Source organism: Lichenostomus cassidix, chromosome 4 (genome assembly GCF_008360975.1).
Source record: "Lichenostomus cassidix isolate B80296 chromosome 4, HeHo_3.0, whole genome shotgun sequence".
NCBI classification, from domain to species: domain Eukaryota; kingdom Metazoa; phylum Chordata; class Aves; order Passeriformes; family Meliphagidae; genus Lichenostomus; species Lichenostomus cassidix.
The window spans coordinates 58655289-58682125 of record NC_139484.1 but is presented as its reverse complement, the minus strand read 5'-3'; the positions used below and the strand labels follow the sequence as shown (position 1 = coordinate 58682125).

General features: G+C 42.5%; 1 protein-coding gene across 2 annotated transcripts in view; it reads right to left on the bottom strand.

The window, feature by feature from the left end:
* Positions 1 to 25708, bottom strand: part of DNAAF9 (dynein axonemal assembly factor 9) — a 65874-nt gene extending 40166 nt beyond the window's left edge. For both annotated transcript variants that reach the window (XR_014851859.1, XM_085059459.1), the window contains exons 1-9: positions 25551 to 25708; positions 15907 to 15986; positions 10415 to 10534; positions 9485 to 9609; positions 6084 to 6180; positions 4792 to 4898; positions 2277 to 2354; positions 1067 to 1165; positions 289 to 344 (exon numbers count right to left, since the gene is read on the bottom strand). Coding sequence is in view for 1 of the 2 variants with exons in the window: in XM_085059459.1 (XP_084915585.1) it covers positions 289 to 344; positions 1067 to 1165; positions 2277 to 2354; positions 4792 to 4898; positions 6084 to 6180; positions 9485 to 9609; positions 10415 to 10534; positions 15907 to 15986; positions 25551 to 25633 (845 nt within the window). In the remaining variant the exon portion in view is untranslated. The remainder of the gene's footprint in view (positions 1 to 288; positions 345 to 1066; positions 1166 to 2276; positions 2355 to 4791; positions 4899 to 6083; positions 6181 to 9484; positions 9610 to 10414; positions 10535 to 15906; positions 15987 to 25550) is intronic.
* Between the last annotated feature and the right edge of the window lie 1129 nt (positions 25709 to 26837).

Sequence of the window (26837 nt, the reverse complement as noted above, 5' to 3'; positions counted from 1 at the left end):
TGGCCTTGGAAACTTCCAGGGATGGAATAGGAACTGGTCATATTAGGAATGCACAAAATTACATGGTACATCTAAGAACTACAGCACTCAATCCTGTGAAAATTCGGATTATCCTTCCAGGAAGTGCTTTTGCATGTTTTTTTTTGTTTGTTTGTTTGTTTTTTTCAGTATGAGATGTGATACACCCAGCTGCTCCCAAAAGGAATTTTAAGCATTATGGCATCAGGAATATAGAAATAAAACACTGAGGTAGTAGTGACACCACAGGGAATAGTGAGTAATAATTACCTGTTATCTGTTATATGGCTTGAGATCATGCCATGGCTGAAATAACTTCTGAAGGGCTGTGAAGAAATAAAAATTTTTAAAAAAATTATTAAGAAGTACACAAACAGAAGTGGGAAATACCCTAACATTAAGAAAAAAACTGAATTATCCTTCTCAGAGAAAACTCCTGAACCCTCAAAAAATACTTCCACAAATGAATAAACTTCCATAAATACACACAAATTCTTGTATCACAGAATCACAGAATGGTTTGGGTTGGGAGGGACCTTAAAGCCCATCCAGTTCCAACCCCCCGGCATGGGCAGGGACACCTTTTCCTAGACCAGGTTGCTCAAAAAAAGCAACAAAATGCTTCAAAAGCAGCAGCCACCCCCAGAAATCCTGTGCTATTTTCTCCCATGCCCTGTGCTACCCCCTCGGTTAGTTCTGAGGCTTGATATGTGCAAATTCAACTTGTTAAGCCATGCACACAGCAGATTCCATCCTAATGACAGTTAATCTACCTACAAATATCTCTTGTGCAGATATAAATCACCTCAATTGAATTATCAGTGAGCAAACACTCGACTGAATTACCCCAGCAATCCCTAAGCCATCATACCACAGATTTTTAAGGTGGGTGGTGACTTAAAAAAACACCAAACCATACATTGCTACTCCTCAAACGTGAAAGGTGAGATTTAAAAAAAAAAAAAAAGAAAGCCAAAACAATGCTAAATGATTATTTCTTCTGCATGGATGAGAGCAGGATTTTCAAGGATTGCTGAAGCAGGCCTACCTCCCCCGCCTGAGATTCTGAGAGCTCCAGAATGAAGGGAATTTCAGTGTCAAAATTAGCAAAAAAGTTGGTCCACTGGTGTTCAAAAATCATTAAGTCCTAGAAGGAAAATATTTGACATTACTTCCCAAGGCAAGTGTTAGAGCAGAAAAAGGAAGTCGAAGGTGGCATTTCACTGGAATATATTGCCCAATGAAACAACAAGTTAAAGAAAATAAATATATTTTGAAGTATAAGGACATTCTGCTGGGCTTCAGGGTGTCTTTTTGAGGGTGTGTGGTTTAAGTCTATTTTTTTCAGAAACTTTAAGTCAATTTAACAACAACTTTCAAATTACGATGAATAGGTCTGCTCAGAGTAGATTTAACAGGTGTAGGAAAAATCCCAAACATTAATCTCACTTCCACAAAGGAAGGAGGAAGAGAAATATCAGAGAGTGATTACTTAAACTGAGAGCCTTGTAAAAACTCTATGACATTTTAATCTTCATTACAGCAGTTGACTGAACAACCAAATTGGTGTGAACTACTAATATTTTATTAATAAAGGATAATCACTGCTGAACTCGCTACATATTAAATGGCTGTCATGCTAAAAACAGATAAAAACTTAATTATTATACTTATAAAAGATACATATTATTAAATTATAAATACCAATACTCATACAATGTTTTCTCCTCTAGCACTGAGCTCAGAGCATGGAATTAATGTGAGGAATCACTTCCCACTGTTTGCATTTCCCAAAGCATCAGGGCAGCCACTGAGTGTCACTGTTACCCACTTAAAGTGGCTACAAAGCATCTGAAAAGTGCTTTTTTCTTCTCCTGGAAGATTAGTTGTGTGTTAAAGTGGATTTTTTTTTCCCCTGGAAGAATGGTTGTGTGTTAAAGGGGATTTTTTCCCCCTCCTCGCTGCAAAATGAGGATTAACACACACAAAACACAGCAACTTCATGTACTTTGTACATAGTTTAATTACATGAAGAAAGGATTTTAGGAGAATTTCAGGCAAAGTAAGAAATTCAAGGAATCCAAGACAAGTTATTTTAGTGTTTTGCAGTTCTGGTAGATTTCAGCAATGGAAGGAGGCAGCAGGCAAAGCCTGTAGATTAAGTCCAAAAACACCATTAAAACCAAACCAAATCACAACATTATCACTCTGCAGTCACACCAAGCAGGAGCTGATGCAGAACATTTCACCAGCATTACCTCAAAGAGCAAATCCTCCAAGGACACAGGATCCATTTTACTGTAGGTCTTCCACAAGTCGACACTGACATCCATTAACTGAAAAAGATTTTAAACACATTTCTGTGAGAAACACCAGGAAGAAGCCACAGATTCAGGTTGAAGCTGCACTGAGACAGCCTTGGAGCACACTGCCCTTCCTAACAGTGCTTTTTAACTCTGATTTCACAAGTATTTTCACCCTGTTACAAAAGACCTGATGAGATACAAGTGCAGAGACTCATCTCCTCAAGTGAGGGTTTTGAACTCTGTGCAAAGTTTTCTTTGCATCCTTCACACGAATCATTTCATAAAGTTTTTCAATTTAATAGCAAAGAACAGCATGAGCTGAGGCAGGCAAAAGGGCAAGATGAGTTTTCTGAGTTAGGACAGCCAAAAAGCAGATTCCAGGATTACTCATCCTGAGCACCAACCAATTCTTGCTCCAAGTTAATGTAAGTTTAGGCTAAGACAGTTTAACTTTGCAATACCTTCTTCCAAGTAGCAGGATGATGCATATGAGAATAATATTTTAAAATATATTCCTGAGGGACAGTTGTATCTGAATGATTTCTGCATTTACAGGGCTCCCCATCACCTGCTCAATTCAAAATGCAACATTGGCTGGAATTTTCTTAAACTTTCCAGTTATTCCAGGTACTCAGATAATTAGCTGTGTTAATAATGATTTCCAGACCTCACTTGCATTCCATTCTTATAAGTACAGTAAATTTTCTGAATTACAGCATCTTGAGCAACTCTGCAGCAAGAGAGCAACTGCCTTTAGGAGACTGGGAAAAATCCTAAATTATCATCCTTCGATTATACTCAAATCTAAGAGAACACACAGCAGAGGGAAAACCTCAGAGGGAAAGAACAAGCTAAAAATGCACCAAAACACTCCCTTTTGATAATGGCAGAAATATTAATTTACAGATCATTTCCCAAATGCACTTCCTGCCAGCCTGGTTTCCTCCCCCATCAGTGACACACAGCAGCTGCCTGACATGGAACCACACAAACACCCACGTAAAAAGATAAGAATGTCACTTCCCACTTGAAATCCCCTCATGACTTTAAGGAGGAAGCAAGCAAGAACTGGAGCTGGCTGGACTGCCAGAGCCAACATGACTGCTCTTAAAAAAGGAGCCCAAGAATTTTCCCTGCTCCTTTTTAAGTATTCAGGAGTGTTTGGAGACAACAATATCAGCTTCCTCGATGGCACAGGAGAGGTTCTGTCTGTGCCACAGGGTCTGAACATTTTTTCAGAGCCTCCAGGGATTTGTGAAATGAACTGGGTTAATTAAAGGGCAATTAAAGACCCAAACAACTCCTGAATTGCCAGTCAAATTTTCACTGATTCATTTCAGACATCAAGAAGAGCTGTTGATTGTCCTCCCCAAAGATGCTCATCTGTGTTTAATGATTTGGGCAGATTCACACCACAAGGTGTTATAATACCAGTGATGGAATGAAAAAAAGCCTGAAAAAAAGTAATCAGTGCAAAGAAAACAGTGCTCAGAAAGGCACAACAACTCAAAGAATAGATTCCTGAGCAAGCATATACAATTCTAGATATGATGAGACTTTAACAATGGCACTACTAATTCTTTCGGGGTTTTTCAGCTATCAGAAGTCAGACAAAAGCGCATTGTGCCTGTAAAAAAGGAGGAGTGATAAGAAAAATAGGACATCTGTATTGCTGTGGCAGAAGTTCAAGGAAATGAAGTAAAAGAAGCTTTAAACAAGTACAAAAATGCAAAGCTGTCATCTGAAGATGCTGTTAGGAGTATAATTAATAAATGGGCAAATCAATGACAGAAGTTGCTCAGAGTGGAAGAGCAAATCATTATTAAATACAGGAATTAAATCATTGTTAAATATATTAAATTTAATATATTTCCATTAAATACAAATCCTGACTGTTGCCCTATTCAGCAGGATATGATGACCCACGAATACACAATGTCAGCAAGAGAAGGAAATGCATCTCTTCAGTCAAAACCAGTGACCCAAGAAATACAATCACTTCTTATTTTCTGTGCTCATCTCAAGGTGTTTGTCACTAACCAGCTCCTTCTGCTCTGCTCTTGAAGAAGGAAAGGAGAAAGGAAAGGAAAGAGGAGAGAGGAGACAGGAGAGAGAGGAGAGAGAGGAGAGAGAGGAGAGAGAGGAGAGAGAGGAGACAGAGGAGACAGAGGAGACAGAGGAGACAGAGGAGACAGAGGAGACAGGAGTCTTAGATCAAAGATGCCTGGGAAGAAAGGCCAAATAATCCTGGTTTAAAGTGCTGTTTAGCTCAGAACAGAATCTCAGCAACACCGTGGGGTCTCCATCCTGTCACAGTCCAAACTCAGCTTCACAAGGCCCAGAAAAATTTAGCAGCTCACTTGAGCAGTGAGTCAGCACTACATCATCTCCAAAAGTACTTTCCAAACCAAATAGCTGCATGACTAACTTCTGCTTCAGCGAGGAAATGAGAAAGGGAAGCACTCACTTCATATTTCATGGTGAAGAAGCCGTCGCCCCCGATCCCCTCCAGCGCGAAGGCTTGGACGATCGGCCACTTCTCCACGATGAACATGTCAAATATCTGCAGGTGACCTGCAAAGCACACACAGGGACATTCCCTCACAAATCCTGGCAATTCAGGTCTCTTTGAAGCCTTGAGATTCACAGAGGGTCTCATTTATCCTATCCTCGTGCAAGTTGAAATATCTAGGTGAGAAATATTTTTTGTGCAGATGGCACATCACCCTGAATTTTGTCCCTTTTTCTCAGGATTTTACACATCTCCTTGCAAACTTCATTCCCAGACAATTAACAATTAAAATTCAAGATAATAAACAGGGAGCTCTGCTTACTGCAGTGCCTCAGATACTTGGCCTTAAGCAAAATACTGTCAACATCACAGATTCACAGAATGGTTTGGGTTGAAGAGACCTTGAGGATTTTCTCATTCCACGCCTGCCCTGGGCAGGGACACCTTCCACTATCCCAGGCTGCTCCAAGCTCTGTCCATCCTGGCCTTGGACACTTCCAGGGATCCAGAAGCAGCCACAGCTTCTCTGGGCAACCTATTCCAGGGCATCGCTACCTTCACAATCAAAAATTTCTTCCATCACCCCTGTTTAATCAAAATTTTAAGTTGGGGGAGAGGAAAATTCTTCATCCTGGCACTTCACCCTGGTGTGGCTGCAAAGAATCTGCAGTGTCATTATCAGCCTGAAGCTACACAACTTCCTAACATCCTTCACATCCTTCCTAACACTGAACTCCTGTCCTTCCCCCATGAGCAATTCATGACTTTCCAGGCAGTCAGAGCATATCAGCCTTCCCTAAGGGAAGCAATAAAGAATTAGGAATAAAAAAAGAATGCAAGATTACATTGCTGAGGCTCAAGGCTGGCTCCAGATCCCAACAGGAAGCTGTGCAGGGCTGTTTTTTTCAGTACTAAAAAAGGAAACTTGCATAAAGAAATGTTTATTTTTCCCTTACATAAAGAAGGATTTATCTGGAGCTTCCATGGGAACAGAAAACTCCTGTAGCAGCTCGAGACACTTCTCTGAATGCAAATCATTTCTCTGCCTCACACTGGGGGAATTCACTCCCCACATGAACTCTGAGGGCTTCCAGTTCTCAGAAAGAAATCCAACTCTTAAGAAAAAAAAAAAACAGCTAAAAGGAAACTATTGACACACTAATCCTTATTTCTTACCAAAGGCAAGGAAATCTTCATTCCCTGAAGTTGCAGGGTGCAAAATACACTCTGAGCATAAAGCACCCTACCTTGGCAACTGTAGGGAATTCCAATGCGGCTGCAATCCCTGACCATGTCCACAAAGCTGGAAATCTTGAATTCCTCTGCAGCTTCTTCATCTTCATACTGAAAGAAGTCATTTAAAAGCAAATTGCATTAGGCATGGCCTAATCTGATTGGTAGGAAAGAGAAGATGCAGTGTGTAAACCACTGAGTTATCACCTACAGCCTCCAGAAGCTCAAGAACCTCATTACTTTCTGTACTCTGGAAATTCCATCATGTACTCAAGCCAACAGAAATTGAAAAAAAATCAAACTTCAGAGGAAGAAAACCTTCAGCGCAAGGTTTTCAATAATGATAGATGAAGGAATAATTATACACTTTATTTTCAACTTTCAGTGAAGTCTTTCAATATCTAGATTTGAAAGATGAAAGTTATTTTGAGGATACCAACGGATGTGCCACTGAGGGGAAAAAATTAAAATAAAATACTGAATTACCAGCTAAACAACACTCAGCAAGGAAAATCAATGACAGAATAAGCCTCAGGTCACAGATTAAGCAAGGAGAATCAGTTTCTGTCTGAGGGAGAGGTGAAATGGAAAAAAAGGAGGAGGCAAGAAGAAGAGAAACCCTCATGCAACACTGTCTGAACTGCAAACTTCAGCAGCCTGAAGTGCAAATATCCTAACTCAGAAAAGCGTCAAAACCAGACTGAAGAGACAAATCCCACTAAAATCACCTCTAAACCTGAAAACACACTGACTTTGATCTGAAAAGGCACAGTTCAGCAGCAAGTCTGGAACCACCAGGTCTAGCCCGGCTGACTTCTTCAAGAGCCACTTGTTCTCTGGAGCAAGATCAGAAGGCAGTGGTGTTTTGCCTACTTCATTTAATTTTATTTTCATGTGCAGCACTCTGAACTTCTTATCAAGGCAAATTACATGATTATGAACTTTTGGGTACACCCAATGCACTTATTTTGAGAACAAGTTCTTTTAAGCCAAGCCTGAATTTAAGATGCAGCCCCAGCTCCTCCATGGTGTGCTCCTCCTTCAATCCCAGGAAACCAGATCAAAGTTGCAGTTCAAAGCCAAGCCCCAAACAACTGCCAGTTTCTCAGGACTTAAAAAAGCCATTGGAATAAGAATTTGGGTTTTGGCAGGGTGCTAAAGGCTTGCTGACAATCTGCTGTTGCAGGAATAAATACAGCCAGTTAGGCTGTGAATCCCCAAAATTTACTGCATCAAATTTCAGTGTTTTATCCTATTTGGCCACTTTGATCAAGGGCATTTCTTAAAAACACAGGTTTGTTTTGTTGGGGTTTTTTTTCCAATAATTAAGATATTCACTTAAATTCCTGTGGTCTAGTTCAAGTAAGTAGGAAGGAAAAAAGGAAGGAGAAATTCCATGTTTTGCCAGAGCCAGGTACAGCACTGCTTTATTTATTTCTAAAATTCTTGAACTTTTTTGGTTTCATTTTTATGAAGTTACTTCTATAATGAAAAAAAGTACTTAAAAGCCACTGCAGAGAATTCTCCTGTAAACAGGATGCACTTAAAGCCTGACACAGCAATGTTTTGTTTGTCTTTCTGCAGTAATCTAGGAAACTGGCAATTCCTATACTTTGGGAATGTGACTGGAAGTGCTCTCAGCTCATTCACATCAAACAGCAATGAACTAAAACTCTATTTTCAGCTTTGAAAACCAAACCTTTCCCTTCGTTTCCCCAAAGAACAAGGCACATGGTTCACCTTGCCAGTTACATCATTATTTCATGCCAACACTGCAAGATTAAGGTTCCTACTTACCACGATAAATCATATCAAAGCCCATAAGCAGATGAAGCTTAAAATTCAATAGCTGAGATTGCAGTTCCACTGGCAACTGTGTGGTAAGAACTACTCTGGTCCTGATTCCAAAGTGCACGTGCTTTCCCAGCATCAGATTTGCCCTTTCAGCAGGGATTTTGGCAAGAGAAAAGCCTTGTGAAGCCAGGATTTAGGTTTTGCTGTGGCATGTTTTAACCTGGAGCTCAGCTGTTGTATCCTAACAAGAATTATCCCTTTCTGTACCACTCATGGAGATGTATCCACAACAAGCTTTGGGAGCCATGGACAAGACAGATATTTATAAACTGGAGCAAGATCAGTGCAAGGTCACCCCAGTCAGTGGGATGGAGCACTTCTCCCAGAAGGAGACATCCAGGTTTGCTCAGTATCTGGACTTCAAACTCACCAAAATGTTACTGAGATGGTGAAGCCAAGTTCTCCGCAGTGGTTATGACAAAGGGCATGATTTAAAATAATCAAGGTTTAGGTTTGACAAAAGGAAACGCTTTTTCAGTAAGAGGACAGTGGGGAAATGGAGCAGAAGTTGTGCAGTCATCATCCTTGGAGGCTTTCAACACCCAGCTGCAAAAAGACCTTGAGTAACCTGATCTGATCTCACCACTTAAGCAGGAGGTTGGACAAGATGATCTCTAGAGGTCCCTTATAACCTGAGTTATTTCCTAATTCCGTGATCTAAGCTATCAACCAGCCCCATGAAAACACAATCAATCTATTATAGCCACATAATTTTCAAGCTGGAAACTCAAGGGAACAAAAGGTTTCTCTCCCTGATTTTCCCATTCATTCATCCACTGGCTTCACCCACCAACATCACAGGCTCCAAGCCCACACTCCGCAGAATTCAGAACAATTCTAACTTACAAAAGGAACTACACAGAAATCAATGTAGGAAGAAACATTTCCAATCTCTACTGGAATGAAAAGGTCCTTATTCTACACCCAGACAAACAGTATTTTCATTTTTTACTCCTCTAAAAATACCTCACAACAATAAACAGAGTTTTTCTAGGACACTTTGACTTTTAAATTCAAGATGAAACTCACATCAGTCACAGGATGTAGTGAAAGTGAGGTCAATAGTTCTTGAAAGATTTATTAAGTAAACTGAAAATAAATAATTAAGTTTCTTGATTTTTAATGACTTACTAAGCCCATCTTTTTGAATATTCTAAAACTATTGGCAACCAATGCATTCAAACACTGCTTTGGCAGCAAACAAGGCTGTTGTTGGAAATCTTGATGTTGACTATGATACTTGATTCAGATTTTGCTTTTCTCACAACCCACTTTTTTTCCTCATTAAAAGATCACTGACTAATATCAAAACAATAGCAATTAGTGGGACAGAGGAGCAATTTGTCTTCACACTCCAACAAATAAAAGTATTGACAACATATTCTTCTTGCACACGTTAGCAAATGAATAATACCCAGATATACACACAGATCACTCCCCTGCTGAGGAGGGAAGAGAAAAAAGGCTTCTGGAAAAAATGTTTTAAAAAAAGTTTCACTTTAAGGATCAGTTCATTAACAAGTTCATTAGCAATCCCTGTCTGCATTCATTTTTCACTTACCTCATTTTCAGTCAGACAGTGGAAATGCAAGTTCCTCCAGTGTGCCACATAGGGCAAAAGATGATTATAATTCACAGGGTTGCAGTACAAATGAACACTGTCAGGTTTTATTAATATGATTATATCTGCAACAAGCAGAACAAATATTCCAGCATCAGGACTCCACACACAAAAGAAACTGAACAGAAAACATTTTTTTCTATCACGCACCTCATTAAAAAGAAAATCCTTCAACTATCTGCATGCACTGCAATTCCTAATTTCTTTTAAACAACAAGAAGAAACAGTTGGCAGCCACATGCAGTTCCAAGCACAAGAGCACTTGTTTCTGTTCCAGACAACTGTGGGGTTATTCCCAAGTCTTGCAGGGAACTTGCATCAGCCTGTTCTTTGTGCAGCCAAGAGGGTCAGGATGAGTCCTCCCAGAGCACTTCCAGAACTCTAAACCCCAGTTGTTCTTGCCTGACATTACATCAGAAAGTTGTTCCACTAAAAACTAACACCACCACAGTCTACAGGGTTGATATCCCAAAGTTTCATGCAAATTAGGGAATAATAAGATACGATCATAGTGATTGGCCACTGTCCAAATATGGCAAAGGTGAGTTAATGTGCTGAAGTAAAAAAGAGCTCAAGTACTTCAGAACTGCAGAGGTGTGATCACACAATCATTAGTATTTTGTACATTTATACCATGAGTGAACTAATGGACTGTAATTGTTTAAGTTTACCACAATTTGAGCTAACTTGGGGAGCATAAAACATAGGGAATTTATCTTTTTCTGTTTAAAAATTAGTTCTCCCAGCAATGTCTTTAAGACAAAAGGTGTACGTAGACAACTTGAGATTTAATGATTTTTTTAAAATCTATGCCCCTTTTTTTGCTCATCTTCCATCCAGAGCAGGTAAAAATGATGAGCAGTTACTCACCATCCAGAACTTCCTCAGGAAAGCCTGTCCTTTCAAAGTCGTTGTTGTTCTGGTTGTACAAACCAAAGAGCAGATAATTTGCCAGCTCCCTGCAGCCTTCATTGTATCGACTGTCTATCCCTGCAAAAGGAAAACACAGGAAGTGTTGTGAGTCCTAACACTGCACAACTGAAAAGTTTGTTTTCTTCCCCACTTTATTAAACTTTAAAGCAGGAGTATGAACTCAACTCCCCAGCTGAACACATTGGGAGAAAAGGGTAGAGAAAAAGGAGTTTTTGCAAGATCACTGCCACATGCTGACATCCCACTTTCAAACTAAATCCACAGGTACTGCTTCAAAAATTGAAATGTCTTGTTTTCTCCAGTGCTCTGCATCCAAAATTCCGTTTTGTCTAGTAATTCAAACATCTGGCTGGATGCAGGATGCATTCTAATTAATATGTTCTTGATTGAAGCTTCCTAACAAACTAATCCCGTGACCCAAATCTCCTGCTTTAGAATACATGATTAAACATTATCTTATCAGTGTTCCAGTGCAATCCCTGAGTCACCAGAGAGCCACTGCAGACTTCTGACAAATTGTGAAAAGCTGTTCTGACAAAACATATGGGGCACAAAGAGCTTCTAAGGAAACCTTTCCTGGTCCTTGGGAAAATTAAATGAAAACAACTGAAAATCTGGAGCATGAAGAGATAGAAGATAAAGACAAAATGAAAGGAATGAGGCCACAGAGAAAGTATTTTTGCCTGTCTGGATGACAGTCAGAGTCATAATTCCGAATTCTACTGTAATAAACCCAGTTTTCTCAAACAAGTAAAACTACACATAAAGCAGCATCCTTGGTGTCCACATTTCACAGAGGTCACCACTCTTGACTGCCAGAAAATTCCTCTAATGGCAAATTTTCTTACCAAGTTATATTAGGATACAGTGGAATGGTTGCCAACAAATCAGGATTTGTTACATTAGGATACAGTGGAATGGCTGCCAACAAATTAGGATTTGTGACCACTGCTCAAGGAGAGATCAGGACATTGATAATGTAATAACACAGCCTGAACATCTGAGTCTCAGGACTTGAACCGGAAACCAAACTACCCAAGAGTCACCTGAATTTAGAAGAAATTGGAACAAACCTCAGGTTCTTCTATTTATGCTACTTTTTCATCTTATGCTTCAGCTTTAAAGGGCTAACCAGATGCCATGTCTGCATCCAGCTACTGAATCCCACATCTTAATAAACTCCTTGTTTGCTCAGTAACTCTGGGTAGCTCCCATGTGTTCCAGAGTACCTGATATTTCGTGTAAGACTGCAGAACTGACAAATTCAAGGCCTTTAAATTCACACACTGCATCACTGCACTCCTTGGACTTGCCCAGAGATGTTTGGGACTCACCATCCCTGGAAGTGGCCAAGGCCAGGCTGGATGGGGCTTGGAGCAAACTGGGATAGTGGAAGGTGTCCCTGTCCATGGCAGAAGGTGGGACTGGATGGGATTTAAGGTCCCTTCCAACCCAAACCATTCTGGGATTCCTTGACTGTGTTGGGAAATGGAGAAGCTCATCCTTCAATAAATCTTTCAATCCTCATTCTCCTGCTGTTTCTGACCTCTCATTAATATGTGTCCCTCTGTTATATTCACATTTCCAGCCCTGTGAAAGCAGGCACACCAGTGTCACCTAGAATTCAATGGGATTCAACATACAAATATTGTATGCCAAAGTCCTAGTATCTAGGTGGGATTTTAGTTACAAACAAGAGGAGACTCCCTTCTTTCAGGAAAAAACTGTCCCATTGTTTTAAGGAACTCCATTTAAATGTAATCAGTCACCTTGGAATCAGTTTTAGCCTTGGAAAGGGAGCACACACAATGTCCTGAAGATAATCTGTTTTACTGATTACTTGTCTCACTGAGGCAACTTCTGAAGACTGTCAGAGGAGCAATAATCTGGCACAGACAGCCCGGGGGTGTTCAGCTTCGAGAGAGAAGATTCCAGATCTCAGAGCCCCTTCCAGTGCCTAAAGGGGCTTCAGGAGAGCTGGACAGGGACTTGGGACAAGGGATGGAGGGACAGGACAAGGGGGATGGCTGCACATTGACAGAGGGCAGGATTAGATAGAATATTAGGAAGGAATTCCTCCCTGTGAGGGTGGAGAGGCACAGGCTGTCCAGAGAAGCTGTCCTGTGGCACAGGCTGTCCAGAGAAGCTGTGGCTGCCCCTGGATCCCTGGAAGTGTCCAAGGCCAGGTTGGACAGGACTTGGAGCAACCTGGGATAGTGGAAGGTGTCCCTGCCCATGGCCAGGGGGCTGGATCTATATAATCTTTACACTCCCTTCCAATCTAAACCATTCTATGATCCTGTGATTCTAATTTCTGGAATATCAGAAGAAAAACGTTATGATGTCACCATCACTTCACGAGTTGGAGATTTTATTGGGGTGCACCAGCTTCAAGCAGAGAAGACCTTACAAGCCAAACACCAGACCCCCTATTTTTCAGTTAATGACAGAAGGAGGGGAGAGAAAACAAAAAGATGTTAAGGGGTGACAGCTGCCAAACTTAACTCATAGCAGAGGACATGGGTGAATTTATTGCTTGCAGAGCACTGACAGGAATGCAGGGAAGGCATTAGCTTAACACAAAACCATGAACAGTGCAGAATATTTGGAGATTGTGATTTGCTTGGATCTTTCAAGCATCCTATCCAGACAGGAGCTTTCACACTGAGGCTTTAGTGCTATTCTACAGAACCATATGGAGTTAAAGGAACAGATATAGTTAGCAGAAAACAAACAGGAAATGAAACAATGCCCAAGATAAGATACCCCAGAGAGCATATCAGGAGTCCTCCCCAGAACAATGGGCAAGGCCATTAATTAGGAAAGCCCGACGCCTGTCTCCAGCTGAGCTGGGAGTTTGGTAACTCCCCCGCCTGTTCCCAACTCATCACCAGGGTGTAGGCAGACAATGAGTCAGTCGGAGCCCGAGGAGCCGTTCCTGCTGCTGCTCCCGCAGCCAAGGCTCAGCTGCCCCTCGGCGAGCCCATTCAGTTTGCTAAATTGGCTGAAAACAGGCTGGCTGAATCCGGGGGGAAATCTGTCTGCTCGGTAAAATAAAGTGGGTGCAAGATACCGGACACCACCTGCAGTGATGTAAAATGCACGTGGGGACAGCGGGAGGGAGCAGGAAGGTGAGGCTGGAGGGATGGACACATCACTTTTAGACATTGGCCCAAAACCAATACCACTATTTCTTCCACTGCTGGTAGAAGCAGCACGATAATCCTTAAAATAGTGTCTGTTTGGAAAGGGAATGGGATGAACAATCACTGCTAGGTACTAAATGTTCTCAGAATGTGGGAGAAACCTCAGCGGGAAGAGCTCTGTGTAGGATGGATATAATGCAGAAAAAAAATAATAATCTAAAAAAAAAGTAGCAATATGTGAACAGAACCAAGATAAAATAAATGTAAATATTTACTGGAACAGCCTTGCAAGTATCCCCATGCTCTTCGAGGAGAATAAAAAATAAACACCACTGTTTGCAAAAATTCAACTCAGCTGTGCTGAACAGTGAAACAGTTTGATCTACAATCAGAGCAGCTACAACTACAGTCAGTTACAGACACACCCTACTCACACTGAATACACATCCTCAGAAATCAGAGCAACAGAACCAGGAGCTGCAAATCTCTGCTGAAAGGTATGGTGTAAGAAACACCACTATTCTAAAAAATGGTTTACAGTGTAATTTAAGTAGAGCGGCTTTAACAGCAACATGCTCCAGCTGAGACACCACAACTTTTTAAAGACATTTGACATGGCAACCATCAAATTCTTTTTCCTGTCAGTTGTGATGCCTTTTCTCCCCACAAAAGAATGCAGGAATGCTGCCATGCAACCACCTCAAAATCAGATTAGAGGATTCTTTTAAAAAAACAGCTGCAACTACACTTAAATACTTGTATCAACAATGGGTCAGTTCTCATCTCTCTTTGGGATCTCACAATGCTGGGTTTAATTTCAGTACAAATATTAATGAACTTGAAGGAAAGCTGTGGAAGTTTACACTGTTTTTATCCCATAGCCCACTATGAAACTAAAGTTGGGGTGAGGGAAATGCATTAACTTCAGGCCATTAAAAGCAGCCAAGTGAAACAGAACATGCACTGAGAGTAAAAAACTATAGTTATATGAGTATCCACTTTCCACACAAGTCAACAGGACTCAGGATGTCAAACTACATGTTTTTTGTCATCTGAAGCTTGTATCTGATGACAGATTTAATGCATTTATAACAGTGACATGGCTGTTTAATAGAAGTTATGCCAGAAATTCTGCAGGCTGCAGGAGCCAGGTCAGAGCAGACAAGAGCCCCATTGTGGGTGCTGAGAGATCACTGCAAAGCACAAGTCTCCCAGCAAAACACACCTCCTATATTTCCATAACACAAGTGCTTATTTATTAAGAGGTATGGTCTTATGAATAGAATTTAATCCTCCACATAACACTGAGGATTACACAAAACAATTGCTTTGCTTTCCTTAAAGCTGTACAATGTTTTCAGTGACTGTTCTTTACCTGGGGCTCACTGCAGTCTCAGAATTACCAACAGTCATCAAACACTGCAGTGTCATTGGTGAGATGGCTAAACTTGTTTTATGAAATTAGATCAGCAACAAAGGCAAACACAAGCAGTTTATCCTGTATGATTAAGTTTCACTGAAAGGCTGACACAGTGACCTCACCGACCTTACAGTTACTACTTAGCCAGAGACTTAACCTCCTAGCCCAGAGAATGTAGGGTAGGAAAGGTCATGTTGTACAGTTTGCACTGACTCAAAGAGAATGAGGTTACATACATTTATATATTTTATTTTGTGGTCCAGTAAATGAGCTTTAAGTTTTCTTTCTCCATCGTTAAAAAATAAAATAAATTAAAATCCTAAAAAACCGGACTGTTGTATCACCTCCTACACAGAGCTTCTTTAGGGCTACATCAGACCTCTTCTCTTTAACTATAACATATTATTTAAACAATCACTCCTCAGTCCTTTTCTCTAAGGACTCAAGTTTTCAATCATAATGTCTGCATTTTTCCTTTAATATCTTGACAGCGATTATATAATATGAAACAAGAGTCAATGAAATTGTATTAAAGCAGTACAAAACCCCTGTTATTTTCCCACAGGCCACTTCCACCTCTATTTCCTACTGCCATTTTCTCCCAATCCCAGAAGAATTAAAGCACTGAAACCACATTTAACTCCTAACTGCTTCCTGGGTTTCTCATGCCACTCTCTAAAATTCTTTGCCCAAAATTAGTAAATAGGCTGAAGAATTGTTTAGGGAGAAAAGAGTGTAGCAATCAGCTGTTTATTCCCTGAGAAATCAGGCTGGGGCTTGGAGCAGAAAGGAGATTATTTTCTTCTTTCTGAAACTTGTGGTATCTTTATCAGTACGGTGAGAACAAAAAATGTAACACTAACCTAAAATGCAGAGGATTCCATCAGGCTGAGATTTGCTGCTCTGTGTCAGGATGCTCTGGATGTTTCGGAGGCGGCTGCAGCTGCAAAAAAAAAGAGAATTTGTCCTCAAGGTCACTGTTGGGAAATGTCAAACTGAGTGGCTGAAGAGCTGACCCAGCTTTGTTTTCTTTATTACATAAACTAAGAGGACACACTTCAAGTTGGGTATTTTTTGTTTGAGACATATGCAGACCTCATATCAAACCATTCCAGATTATTTTTGCCCACTAAAAGATGAAATCCACAGCGCTGAGAGAAGACTGGAACCTCTAACTATCCCATCTAACCCTATGCTCTCTTCATCTCTAACCTTGCAAAAATTGTTGCTCAGGTTTGCTCTCACCAGCAGCAATTCTCTCCAGAGAAGCAAAAAGCAAAGTAACATCAGCAGGGACCACAGGAGCAACAATATCCCTAGAGGAATTTGGGAAAAATGAGTTTCAGCACCTCCAGCACCATCAGGATGCTCATTAAGGTTGGAAAGGACCTCCAAGATCATCAATTCAAACATTAAAGAGAAATGAAACAATGCCAAGGTTTGCCAAGATTTTTTTACAATCAAAATGAATGGTTTATTATACAATTTTTAATTCATTTGTCCAATATTTATCTTCAAACCAGGCAAATATTCCATCTGCAACAGCCAGACAGATCTTTTGTAATCAAAGTGAATAGCTTATTATATAAATTTTAATTCAGTTACCCAATATGCATCTTTCAGCTACAACAGCCACACAGAGAGCAACACAATTTATGCTTCCAGGCAATATTCTATGAGCTTGTTTAAATACAGATAAAAGACAAGAAATTTCACTGTTGATATTGTTGAATGGGATTTCTTGTTTATAGACTTGTTTATAGAACTATGAGCTGTTCAGCTCCAGGAAAAGAATGTCTCTCACAGAAACACTCAAACAGAGCTAAATTTATGAGCAGTTCAAACAAACAATAAAGTAAGGTCAAATATTTCTATTTTCAGCATTACTTTAGCCAAGTAAAAAAGCAAATAGGTCTTTTCAGCAATACCACAATTATTGTGCTCTACTTTCTCTGAAAGAAAGAACGAACATGAAAGGTTTCCATTATGGCTAATCTAAGTGAAATTCAAACATCAGTGATAAAGGACAGACAACACTTCATTTGGAGATACTTTTGTGGGAAGCACAAAGTCAGTGCAGTCATTCCAGCATTAATTTTTCCACTTTGTAGGTCACATGTTTCAGTTCTGAATCTCTCAATTATTCTCTTAACTTGGATCCTGGATTTATATGATATACTGTACTGGACCACAGAGGGAGGGATGGATGGATGGATGGATGGATGGATGGATGGATGGATGGATGGACAGATATTTTGATCCAGTCTTAAGATATGGAAACAGAAATTAAAGCCACTGATGACAGCAAAACCACTTCATCAGTTATTATCAGATGTTTGCCCAAGTGGGTGATGCCAGGAAATCCATGAAAACAACACTGAACTTTCCGCTGCACATTTTAGCAAATTCTAATTATTCATTCTCTAAAACCTCACCTAAAACTGAATCTCAGAGCTATGCAAAATTAAGCTTATTCTGGAAATTTTTCATTCCAGCATTAAACAGGAGCCCAGACCAGCTGGGTGAGAGATGATTCTCTACAACAAGCTATTCAGTGCTCATCTTTTCATACTTCCTATATCACGAGATAGAGAGCAGGAAAAAAAAAATCCCCAGACTCTCCACTGTGGGCACAAACAAATTGGACTTCTTTCATTTGTTGGTATGGAAACAGCAACACAAATTGCACAAGCCCACGGTTATTTGAGGAGCAGCTGCAGGATTGCTGGAGCCTCTGTGGAAAAAAAGCCAAGAAAAAGGAAGCAGCTTCTTGTAGAAAGCTGTCCATAAGTGAAATCTTTATTGAAATGCTTCTTTACCTGCCTGCAAAGGACTTGTTTCCATGATTCCTGAGAGGATGTGAAGGACAAATTGGAAGGATTGGGAGAAAAAGCATGTCCAAGGACTTCTGCAGTGAGACAGCAGGCAGCTCCCAGGCTGACTTTTATTAAAATATTTTTCATATCAAAGGATGCATCTTCCTGTTTGTGCTCAGAGTGAGGAAAGAAACAGTCAACAGAAAAAATGCTGAGGGCACAAGAGGGAGATTTTCCCTCAGCTCCTCAGAAACAAGATGCAATAATCCTTCTGCTGCTCATGGTCAACTCTGAAGGCAAATTCAAGTCATTCTCCAGCCAAAGACAGGTTTTTCAGGACTGCTGAACATTTTTAAAGCCTCTTATGCATTATAAACACAACATATCTTGATTTTGCTCCTATTTTTCCCCCCTTATACTAATCACTTACAGAAAAATGGAATGCTTAGAACTCAGTTTGACAAAGAACAAGTATGGAAACTCATGGGGAAAGATTTTTCCATTTATTAAAAAACATTACCACATGAAACAAGGTATGCTATTCCTAGGATCTTTAAATTTTAATTTCAAAGGCTTCCACAAAAGAGTGACCCAATAAAACACATTTATAATTTAAAAGAAGTAGTGTTACAAGCCTGTGCAAGACGACCAGAGGAGAGAAAACCAAAGTAAATGGGGTTTTGTCTTCTTGAGTTCTGGGAAAGTATTTTCTGATCAGTTCAAGTGGTGGGTAGAAAAGGGGAAGAAGAATTGAAGGAGAAGACTACTCACAGGTTGGGTATTTTTTTTCTTCCTTAAGTTTTCAGGTCAAGAATTTTACTCTCCCAGAATTACTTTCATTATTTGTCAAATAAATTATAACTTGGGTGCAGCCCTTAAAAATATCTAAAGTTCTCAGATTAAGCTGCTAAAAGATTTCTGCCAGGTATATCTGGATGTCAGTGTCCTTCAGAACATGGTCCTGACATAAAACATGAAAGCACAAAGCAAATTGTATGTTCATTATTTCGTATTATTTGACCAATAAGGTGTTTATTTCATTCTTAATATTAAACAGCCTTTAGCAGAATATTTTTCCTTCCCTCATTTAAACAGTGGTTTCTATGAGGGAATTCTTTGAGAAAGCTCCTTCACAGAAAAATCTTCAATGTCATTTCAAGTGTGGATAAATCATTATATTCAAAGGCTGACACTAAACACAGAGGACTTGTGTGCCTGAAGAAAGATGCCATTCAGAAATAGGGAAGAGAATAATTAGAATTCTTACAACATGCTTTGAAACAATACAGGCTAAACTGTGTATAAAGTCAGAGGGAGGGGGAAAAAAGGCATTTTCTTGGATTTCACATTAAACAGTCATCTGACAAAAACAAAGAGACTGTCCTGGGAACAAAAATCCATTACTTTTCCCGTCCCCAAAACAAGCGCTGACTTTTTACTCCTTTTCATTTTACCCCAGCAGTGCAAATTCAAACGGAAACAACAACCTCCACTCAAAGCTGTGGGCCTTGGGATGCTTCCCTGGAAGATGTGGCTCCATCTACAAAACCACAACTAAATTTACAGTAACTGCTGCTGAAAAAACCAGCATTAGGTGTGCTTGGAAACACAGCCCCAAGGAAGCTCCAAAATGCTGGATTTCCATGAGATTTGGGCAAGACAAGAGCTGGAAGCTACTTATCTACCCATTTCCTACAAGACAACTTCCAAAGTGAGTAAGAGAAATTTTCCAAATTCCTCTACAATGAGCATAGGGATCTTGACTAGGAGATCTAGTCAATAGGAGATCTAGTAAGTTTTTAGAACAGTAAGAAGCAAATATTAAAACTGGACATACATAAATAAATTTAAACTCTCTGTGCATTTTCAGGACCAAATTCCTTACTTCTTGACCTCAAAGGGACCAGAATATTCAATCCTGTAATGCAAAGACCTCAAAGCACACAGGAACAAGCCTGAATTTCGCCTTACTAAACGTCTGGAACTGCCTGATGCCATTTGCACATCACAAGCTCGTTGAGGATCTTCATCAAAGCAATAGGTGAAGTGGGAATTTTCCCCCAGTTTTGAGCAGACGATGGGATTTCTCTGTCGGTTTAAGGCAGGGTGAAATCTCCCGGTGCTGCAAGGAGCAGTCTCGCCCTTCTCTTTGTGTCTGCACTAGCGATCTTGAAGCCATGTGTCAGGTCGGATCAGCTTATGGATCCAAACAACCTCCAGCCCAGGAATTAAAAAGAAAACAACGCTTTCAACCAGCGGCAAGCTGACCTGACTGCTGATGAAGGCAGGTCAAAAGGCAAAGCCACGTTTTGGGGTGACATCTGGCAATAAAGTGTGCTTGGGCCAATTAAGGAACTATACCTTGAGGTGCTTGGTATTCCGCTAATCTTGGCCTCGATCCAGGAATAAAAAAAAGGGAAAGATAATTGACAATCATTAACTTCTAAGAATTAGTGCTCATCTGTTCACGTCTTCACACTAATTATGCAAAGCACCTCGCTTTACAACAGGCAGCCTGTCACAGCTCGGGAACAGACACGGCGCTGCAAGGCACGTCTGTTGGCAAATAAAGAGAATATTAACAACTGCGCCTTTCTCAATCACAAAGAGCAAACACATTTCCTCGAGAATGCCACGCGGTGCTTGAATTGCCATCGGATTGCGTTTATTTTCCCACAGTGCGGTGCTTTCTCCTCGTCGCTGGCTGGATTTAGCCTGCGTGCAAGCTGCCTTTTCTTGACGTCCTAATCCAGGCAGCACCGATATTAGCATTGATCCCTGACCGATTCCCGGTGGATTCCCACCATCCGGCAGGGCTGCAGCTGGGATAACACCCAATTCAGCTGACAAAGGCTGAGGATATATCGCTGGGTTTTGCCTCATATTGGCAGATGTTTCGCTCCTCCCCCACAAAGGCTTGGCAGCCCGAAAAACCAGCACGTGGTTTGGTTTGATGGATGGCAGGGAACAAGGGGGAAAATCGGAGATATCCCTGGCAAGCTGAGAGGAATCCTCACATTAGCAGGGAATAACTTGAATAGATTCTCACTCTCTACCTAAGACAATGGTTTTGACATTAACTGCTCGATTTACCATAAATAAATAAATAAAATAGAATGACAAATCACAGGGATTTTTTCCCAAGTCTCACTCTTTATTAACTTGCTGTTATTACCATCTGTTTCCATTTTACTCCCCGAAAAGAATTCAAGTTTAGTTTTCTTGGGTCTTTTGTTGACCTCACAGTTTCTATCAGAAACATTGTCTGCTTGTGTTAGAGTCCAGGATTTTCCTGGATTTCACACAGTCTGACATTATCACCACCTCACTGTAGCTGTGAAAACAGACCCCAGAAGTCAGGCTGAGCTAAAGACTCTCACTCTCAGAATTTCATTAATTTCAAAATAACTTTCACTGCTTGGCACTCAGAAAAGACAGCAATATTCACCCACCTTGAATATATACAACGGTTTTCCAGCTACTTTCCAAATTTCTCTACAATAAGCACAAGGATCTTGATTGTAAATAGGAAATCTAGTAACTTTTTAGGAACGGTAAGAAGTAAATATTAAAACTGGACATACATAAATAAATTTAAACTCTGTGTGCGTTTTCAGGACCAAATTCCTTACTTCTTGACCTTAAAGGGACCGGAATATTCAATCCTGTAATGCAAAGACCTCAAAGCACACAGGAACAAGCCTGAATTTCGCCTTACTAAACGTCTGGAACTGCCTGATGCCATTTGCACATCACAAGCTTGAGGAGGATCTTTATCAAAGGATGGGTTGCTCATCACTTACACACCAATCAGACCCTCAGCCTTGATATTCTCTCTATTTAACAAACTGATTTATAAAAACCATGCCTGTATTTTCATATTCTTACATTGCAGCACGTTATGAAGGGCACCAACCATTCCCCTTCCAAAAATACTATCAGCTGCAAAAATGACAATAATTGAAGAAGTGGCAAAGACCAGCAGCTCGAGGGTGATTATTCTGCCATTGGTCACTCTCTGATTAAAAGGACAGGGCACTGCCTGGCACTGGAGCAGAAATCAGAAGTTAAGCTACGATGCCTCAAGATTAAATTCACCTTCAGGGCCCATTCATGGACCACAGCCTCTGCAGATCAGCTGCTGTGCCATCAATTCAAGCTGGATGATCACAAAGGGAGAGCTCCAGCTGAAGCTCCACGGGCAGCTGAGTCAATGCCATAGCTCTGCTCTTCTCCTTGGCAAATTTCCCTTCTACTTCTCTATTCCCATCAATCATATCATTCCACACCCCTCAGTTTTCACTGTAGCAAACCCTAAGCCATCTTACTTCCCTAAATTGGCAGAAAACCATCCATATGCAAGGAATGGGGGTTGTTTCTCTTTGTTTCCTCCTGTACTTCAGCGAGTTAAATCAGCTCTCTCTTTGCATTGCTAAAATATAGTGCATTCCTTTAAAAAAAACCAAAAAAATCTAGTGAAATTGTGCTCTTAAAAAATCCTGAACCTCGGCTTAATTATATAAGGAACAAACAGGCTTGGAAGACTGTTAATCTTCCATCACACACAAGTCCCCTACTAAAACTGGTTGGGAAACCACAACAACTCTTTGGTCCCGTGCTCCCAAATACCCCATTCATGGAAAAAAAGCCGCATATTCAACCACGATGTGATTAACAACAGAACGGTTCAGAGCAGGAGAATGTTAAGCACAGAGGAAGAGACAACAGAAGAATGAACCCAAGGACTCATTTTGCATTTCCCCACAAGGACACATGGTGAGAACTCATCTGTGTTATGTTACCAACATGGATAATGAATGGTGAGGATTTGCTTACTCTGTTTTCCATAAAGGTAATTCAAACTGGGCGGGTGCAGGGCGCTCTGAGATAGAACAAATCTGCATTGCTTTTCTGATGGAGATATTTAAAACAAGCACTTAACCGAAATTTCGTTCAGAAATGCCTGTATTCACAAGGAAAACACTTATTGACCACTAAACACAGGCACAGGAAAGATGACATCACCGCCCAAAAAGACATCCCCTTTTTTGGGAAGCACTCCTCTCTGAGTGAAGGGATTTTTTCTTTCTATTTACAAACCCATTCTTTACTTGTTACCATGTCGAGGGTCGCCAGCTCCCAACGTGCCACACGGCAGACCAAAGCTCTCAAGTATGTGGAAGAACTCCAAGAATTATCTCTGGCCCTTTCTGCAGTCTTTATATAGTCTGAAGAATTTTTCCATTCCTGTTTGGGCACTTGGGGGCAGGGAGAGGAGTGTAACGGATTGTTTTGTTTTAAGTTATTTTTATTAACTGCCTGCTAGCTGCTGACTGCCTGGGAAATTCATTGCAAACGCTGGCCTCCATCTGGCCTGACAATAAAAAAAATTTTTAAAAAGCTGCACAAGAATGAATGTTGGAGAGGAAAAAAAATTAACAGATGACATGGCTCCTACAAATGCACCAAATTACAGTTGCTGGCTGCATCTCCCAGTGGAGCTCAAGAGCTTGCAGATGTTCAGAGAGTCTGAATGTTCTCATGACAACTCTAAAACAGGGTCTCAGATTACAAAAATCACTCAGGAAGAGGTAGGCTTGAGTGGAAACCATTTTCTCTCTCAGCAATTTTTTTTTTACCATCATGGCATTTTGTTACTGATCGTGAATTTTTAGATACTTTACGGCTCTAAAGAAATACTCATCTCTCTCTGAACAATGAAGATTAATTTAGTCAGTGGAAAAATATTTGAAAAGGTCACTTTTCTTTCTCTCTTATTATCAATTCAATTTCTAACTGCAGGCAGAGAGGGAACATAACCAGCACAGAACAGCCATGTTCACATGTTCCAAGCAAGCAGAACAACCTCCCTTTCCTCTCTCACACTGCAGAATTCCTCATTCCACTGGCAAATTGTCCAAAAAGTGAAAATGCTTTTGTTCCCTCCTTGTACTAAACATAAAAAGCTGTTTGGTTTTGGTGTTTGTTTGGTTTTTTCAATTGAAAATATCCAGCGAACACAGACCTAGGTAGCTTGTCCAAGTGTTTGTCTGCGATTCACGTGCAACATCCCCATTCCTTTATTATCTGGCTTCCCACTGGTGAATACTTCCATGTATTGTGCTGTAACTATTGAAAGCATCAAGCACTTCAGTTCCTGCGTTGTCCATTGTGGTACCATAAAACAGAATCATGGAATCACTTAGGTTGGAAAAGCTCTCCAAGACCATCAAGTACAACCGTTACCCCAGCACTGGCAAGGCTACCGCTAAACCTCAACCCTAAACACCACAAAAATGTCTTTTAAATGCTTTTTATATACCTGGTCACTTCACCACTGCCCTGGGCAGCCTGTTCCAGTGCTGGACAATCCTTCTTGCAGAGAAATGTTTCCTAATATCCCACCTAAACCTCTCCTGGCACAACTTGAGGCTGTTTCCTTTATCCAAATCCTTCAGATAATGGGCTGCAGCCGCATACACATGGGTGCATTTTAAGTCTCCAAAACGAAACAGAGCCCTGGCAACCTAAGGCTACCTGAGCTGCCACCTGAGCTCCCACGGAGCCAATGCCACCATCTCACATGTCCCCACGCCCTAGCTCCTGTCAAGCCCTACTCCACGTATTTCCAAAGCTCAGGAAATGTTATTAGCTTTGTATCCACAGGGTGCCCACACATATACAGGTCTCTTTTCTCTCCACAATCACTCAGCCCCTCCCAAAGCTCGGCTATCCCCACCTTAGCTCATCTTCCCTACCTTTCACAAGCCTTTTTTCCCCTATCTCCAAGGCAGCCCTCGCCCACCCCCTCCCAAATCAGTCCCAGGCTTATCCCCCACAGAAACTCGACCCCAAAGCTATTCATTCTCTGCACACCAGCCTCGTTTAAAGCCCCCCTCGATGTCCTCCTGCTCCTCATCCATCGCAGCCTCCCACACATCCTCCTCCGGCAGGATTCCGGCTTTGCCAATCCCTACATCCACAAGGTCACATCAGGCCCCTGTCTGCCGCCCTGTCAGGGCCACCAACACCTCTCTCCGGCTAGCCACCTGCTAAATTTGCCTGTCCACATCATGCCCATCCCTTCCTTCCCGTGCCCAGCCCCTCACATGCTGCTCCCACTTCTCCAGCCCCCCAAAACCCCCTCGGTGACCCCAAATCCGACCGCAACACCCCCACAGCTCAGTGCCCTGCACGCCAGGAAACCTCTCCAAAATGACACATTACCTGACACAAAAACCGTTCACCCCCATCCTTCCCATCCCAACGCCTCCAATTAGGTGTCAAACCCTCTTTTATACTCGATCAGCACCGTCAGCTCTGCGAACACCCCGCTTTCTCCCCCATCAATCCCCCCAACACCCCATCCTGCCGCTCCAAACCTCCCCAGCCCCGCTATGCACGCCCACCTCAGCACCTCCACAGCCCGAGCTCCAGCCTTCCCACCCCAACGCCCCCAAACAGGCGTTTAACTCCATTTCCTCCACAACCACCGACACAGCAGTGAAAAGCTTAGCTTCTGCCACAACACACCCCTTCTTCACTTCATCAAAATGCTCCATATCCCCTCTCAGCGCCCCCCCAATACACCCCCACCCCTTCTAGCCCTGTCCACCCCACAATGCCCTCAGCGCAGCCCTGCCGCTCGCTGTCACCCCGCTCCTCGCCGTCCCCGCTGTCCCCTCCGGTACCTGACGAAGGGCCCCGGGGCTCGGGGCCGGGGCCGGTGTCGCGGGGGCGGCGGGAGGAGAGCGGAGCGGCCGCACAGCGCCATGGCGACCGCGATGCGCCGGAGGGACGGGGCGGCTCCGCCACTGCGGCCCTGCGCCCCGCCCCGCGCCGCGCGAACCACTCGGCCCGGGGGGGACAAACGCGGCACACCCGCACCGCTCTCCGCGTTCCCCGCCTTTCTGTCCGCGCTGGATTCACCCCGAGTTTCTTTTCTCGTCTCGCAGTGAGTGGCGTCGGGAATTCTTGGACAGCCGGCGGTAGCTGCTAGTAAACATAGCAGGGATGGGGGTGGTCACCCCTGCGGCAGGAATGGGCTCGTCCAAATCCAGCCCCCTGCTCACACACCCCAAACGCCCCCCCGGCTCGTTCATGGGCGCGTCCAGCCCCCACCGCGGCTGTCGTTCCTCCCCCCACGGCGGGGCGCGGGCTCGCCCGGTCCCTCAGAGCTCCTGGGGAGGGGGGGATAAGGGACCCTGTGGAACCCCTGGGAAAGGTGACATGGAGCTCCCCCGAGACAGGGTGACACGGAGCCCTCCGGGGAGGGGTGACACACAGCCCCGAGGAGCAGGGGGACACGAAGACCCCCGAAATCCCCCAGAGCCCCGAGGGACGCTGTGTCCGGGATGCCATCCAGAACCTCAAGGGATGGCGTGTCGCCACAGAGGGATGTACCCTGGCTGCCCCAAAGTATTGCTCCCACAAATACCCTACAGCACACGGACATGGCTCCCCATGTCCCCCCAACACTACACCCCCCTGTCACCCCTCCCCAGTTGTCATTCCCTGCTCCATTTGCCCCAAAACCACCACAGCCCCACCTGGGCACCCCTCTGGCATGAGCCATCAGCACCCCACATGGTCCTTTTCCTGTTATCCCCAAAAATAACCCCCCTTTCCAACCCGCACCCCTCCATGCGGACAGTGTCAGCACAACCATCCTCACAGACACCTTTTGCCCTTTTTACACCAGAAATTCGGGGTGTTTTGCCTCCTCCATCCTGCCCTATCCTGCTCAGCCTGGAGATTCCAGCCTTGCCACAGGGTCTGGCCTCTGACACTCCTTCCCCAGTCTTCCCAGCCTTTTCCTATTTCACCGATGCTGCTCCCCCCAGCTTCCAGGGAGCAGGAATTTTGGGACCAGCACAGAAAACCTCCAAGGATCTATAATTAAAGGACTGAGGTCATCACAAGGCAGGGAAGGAGCTGGAGCCAGGATTTAATGAACCGTGAGGGGCACACGGCTGGGA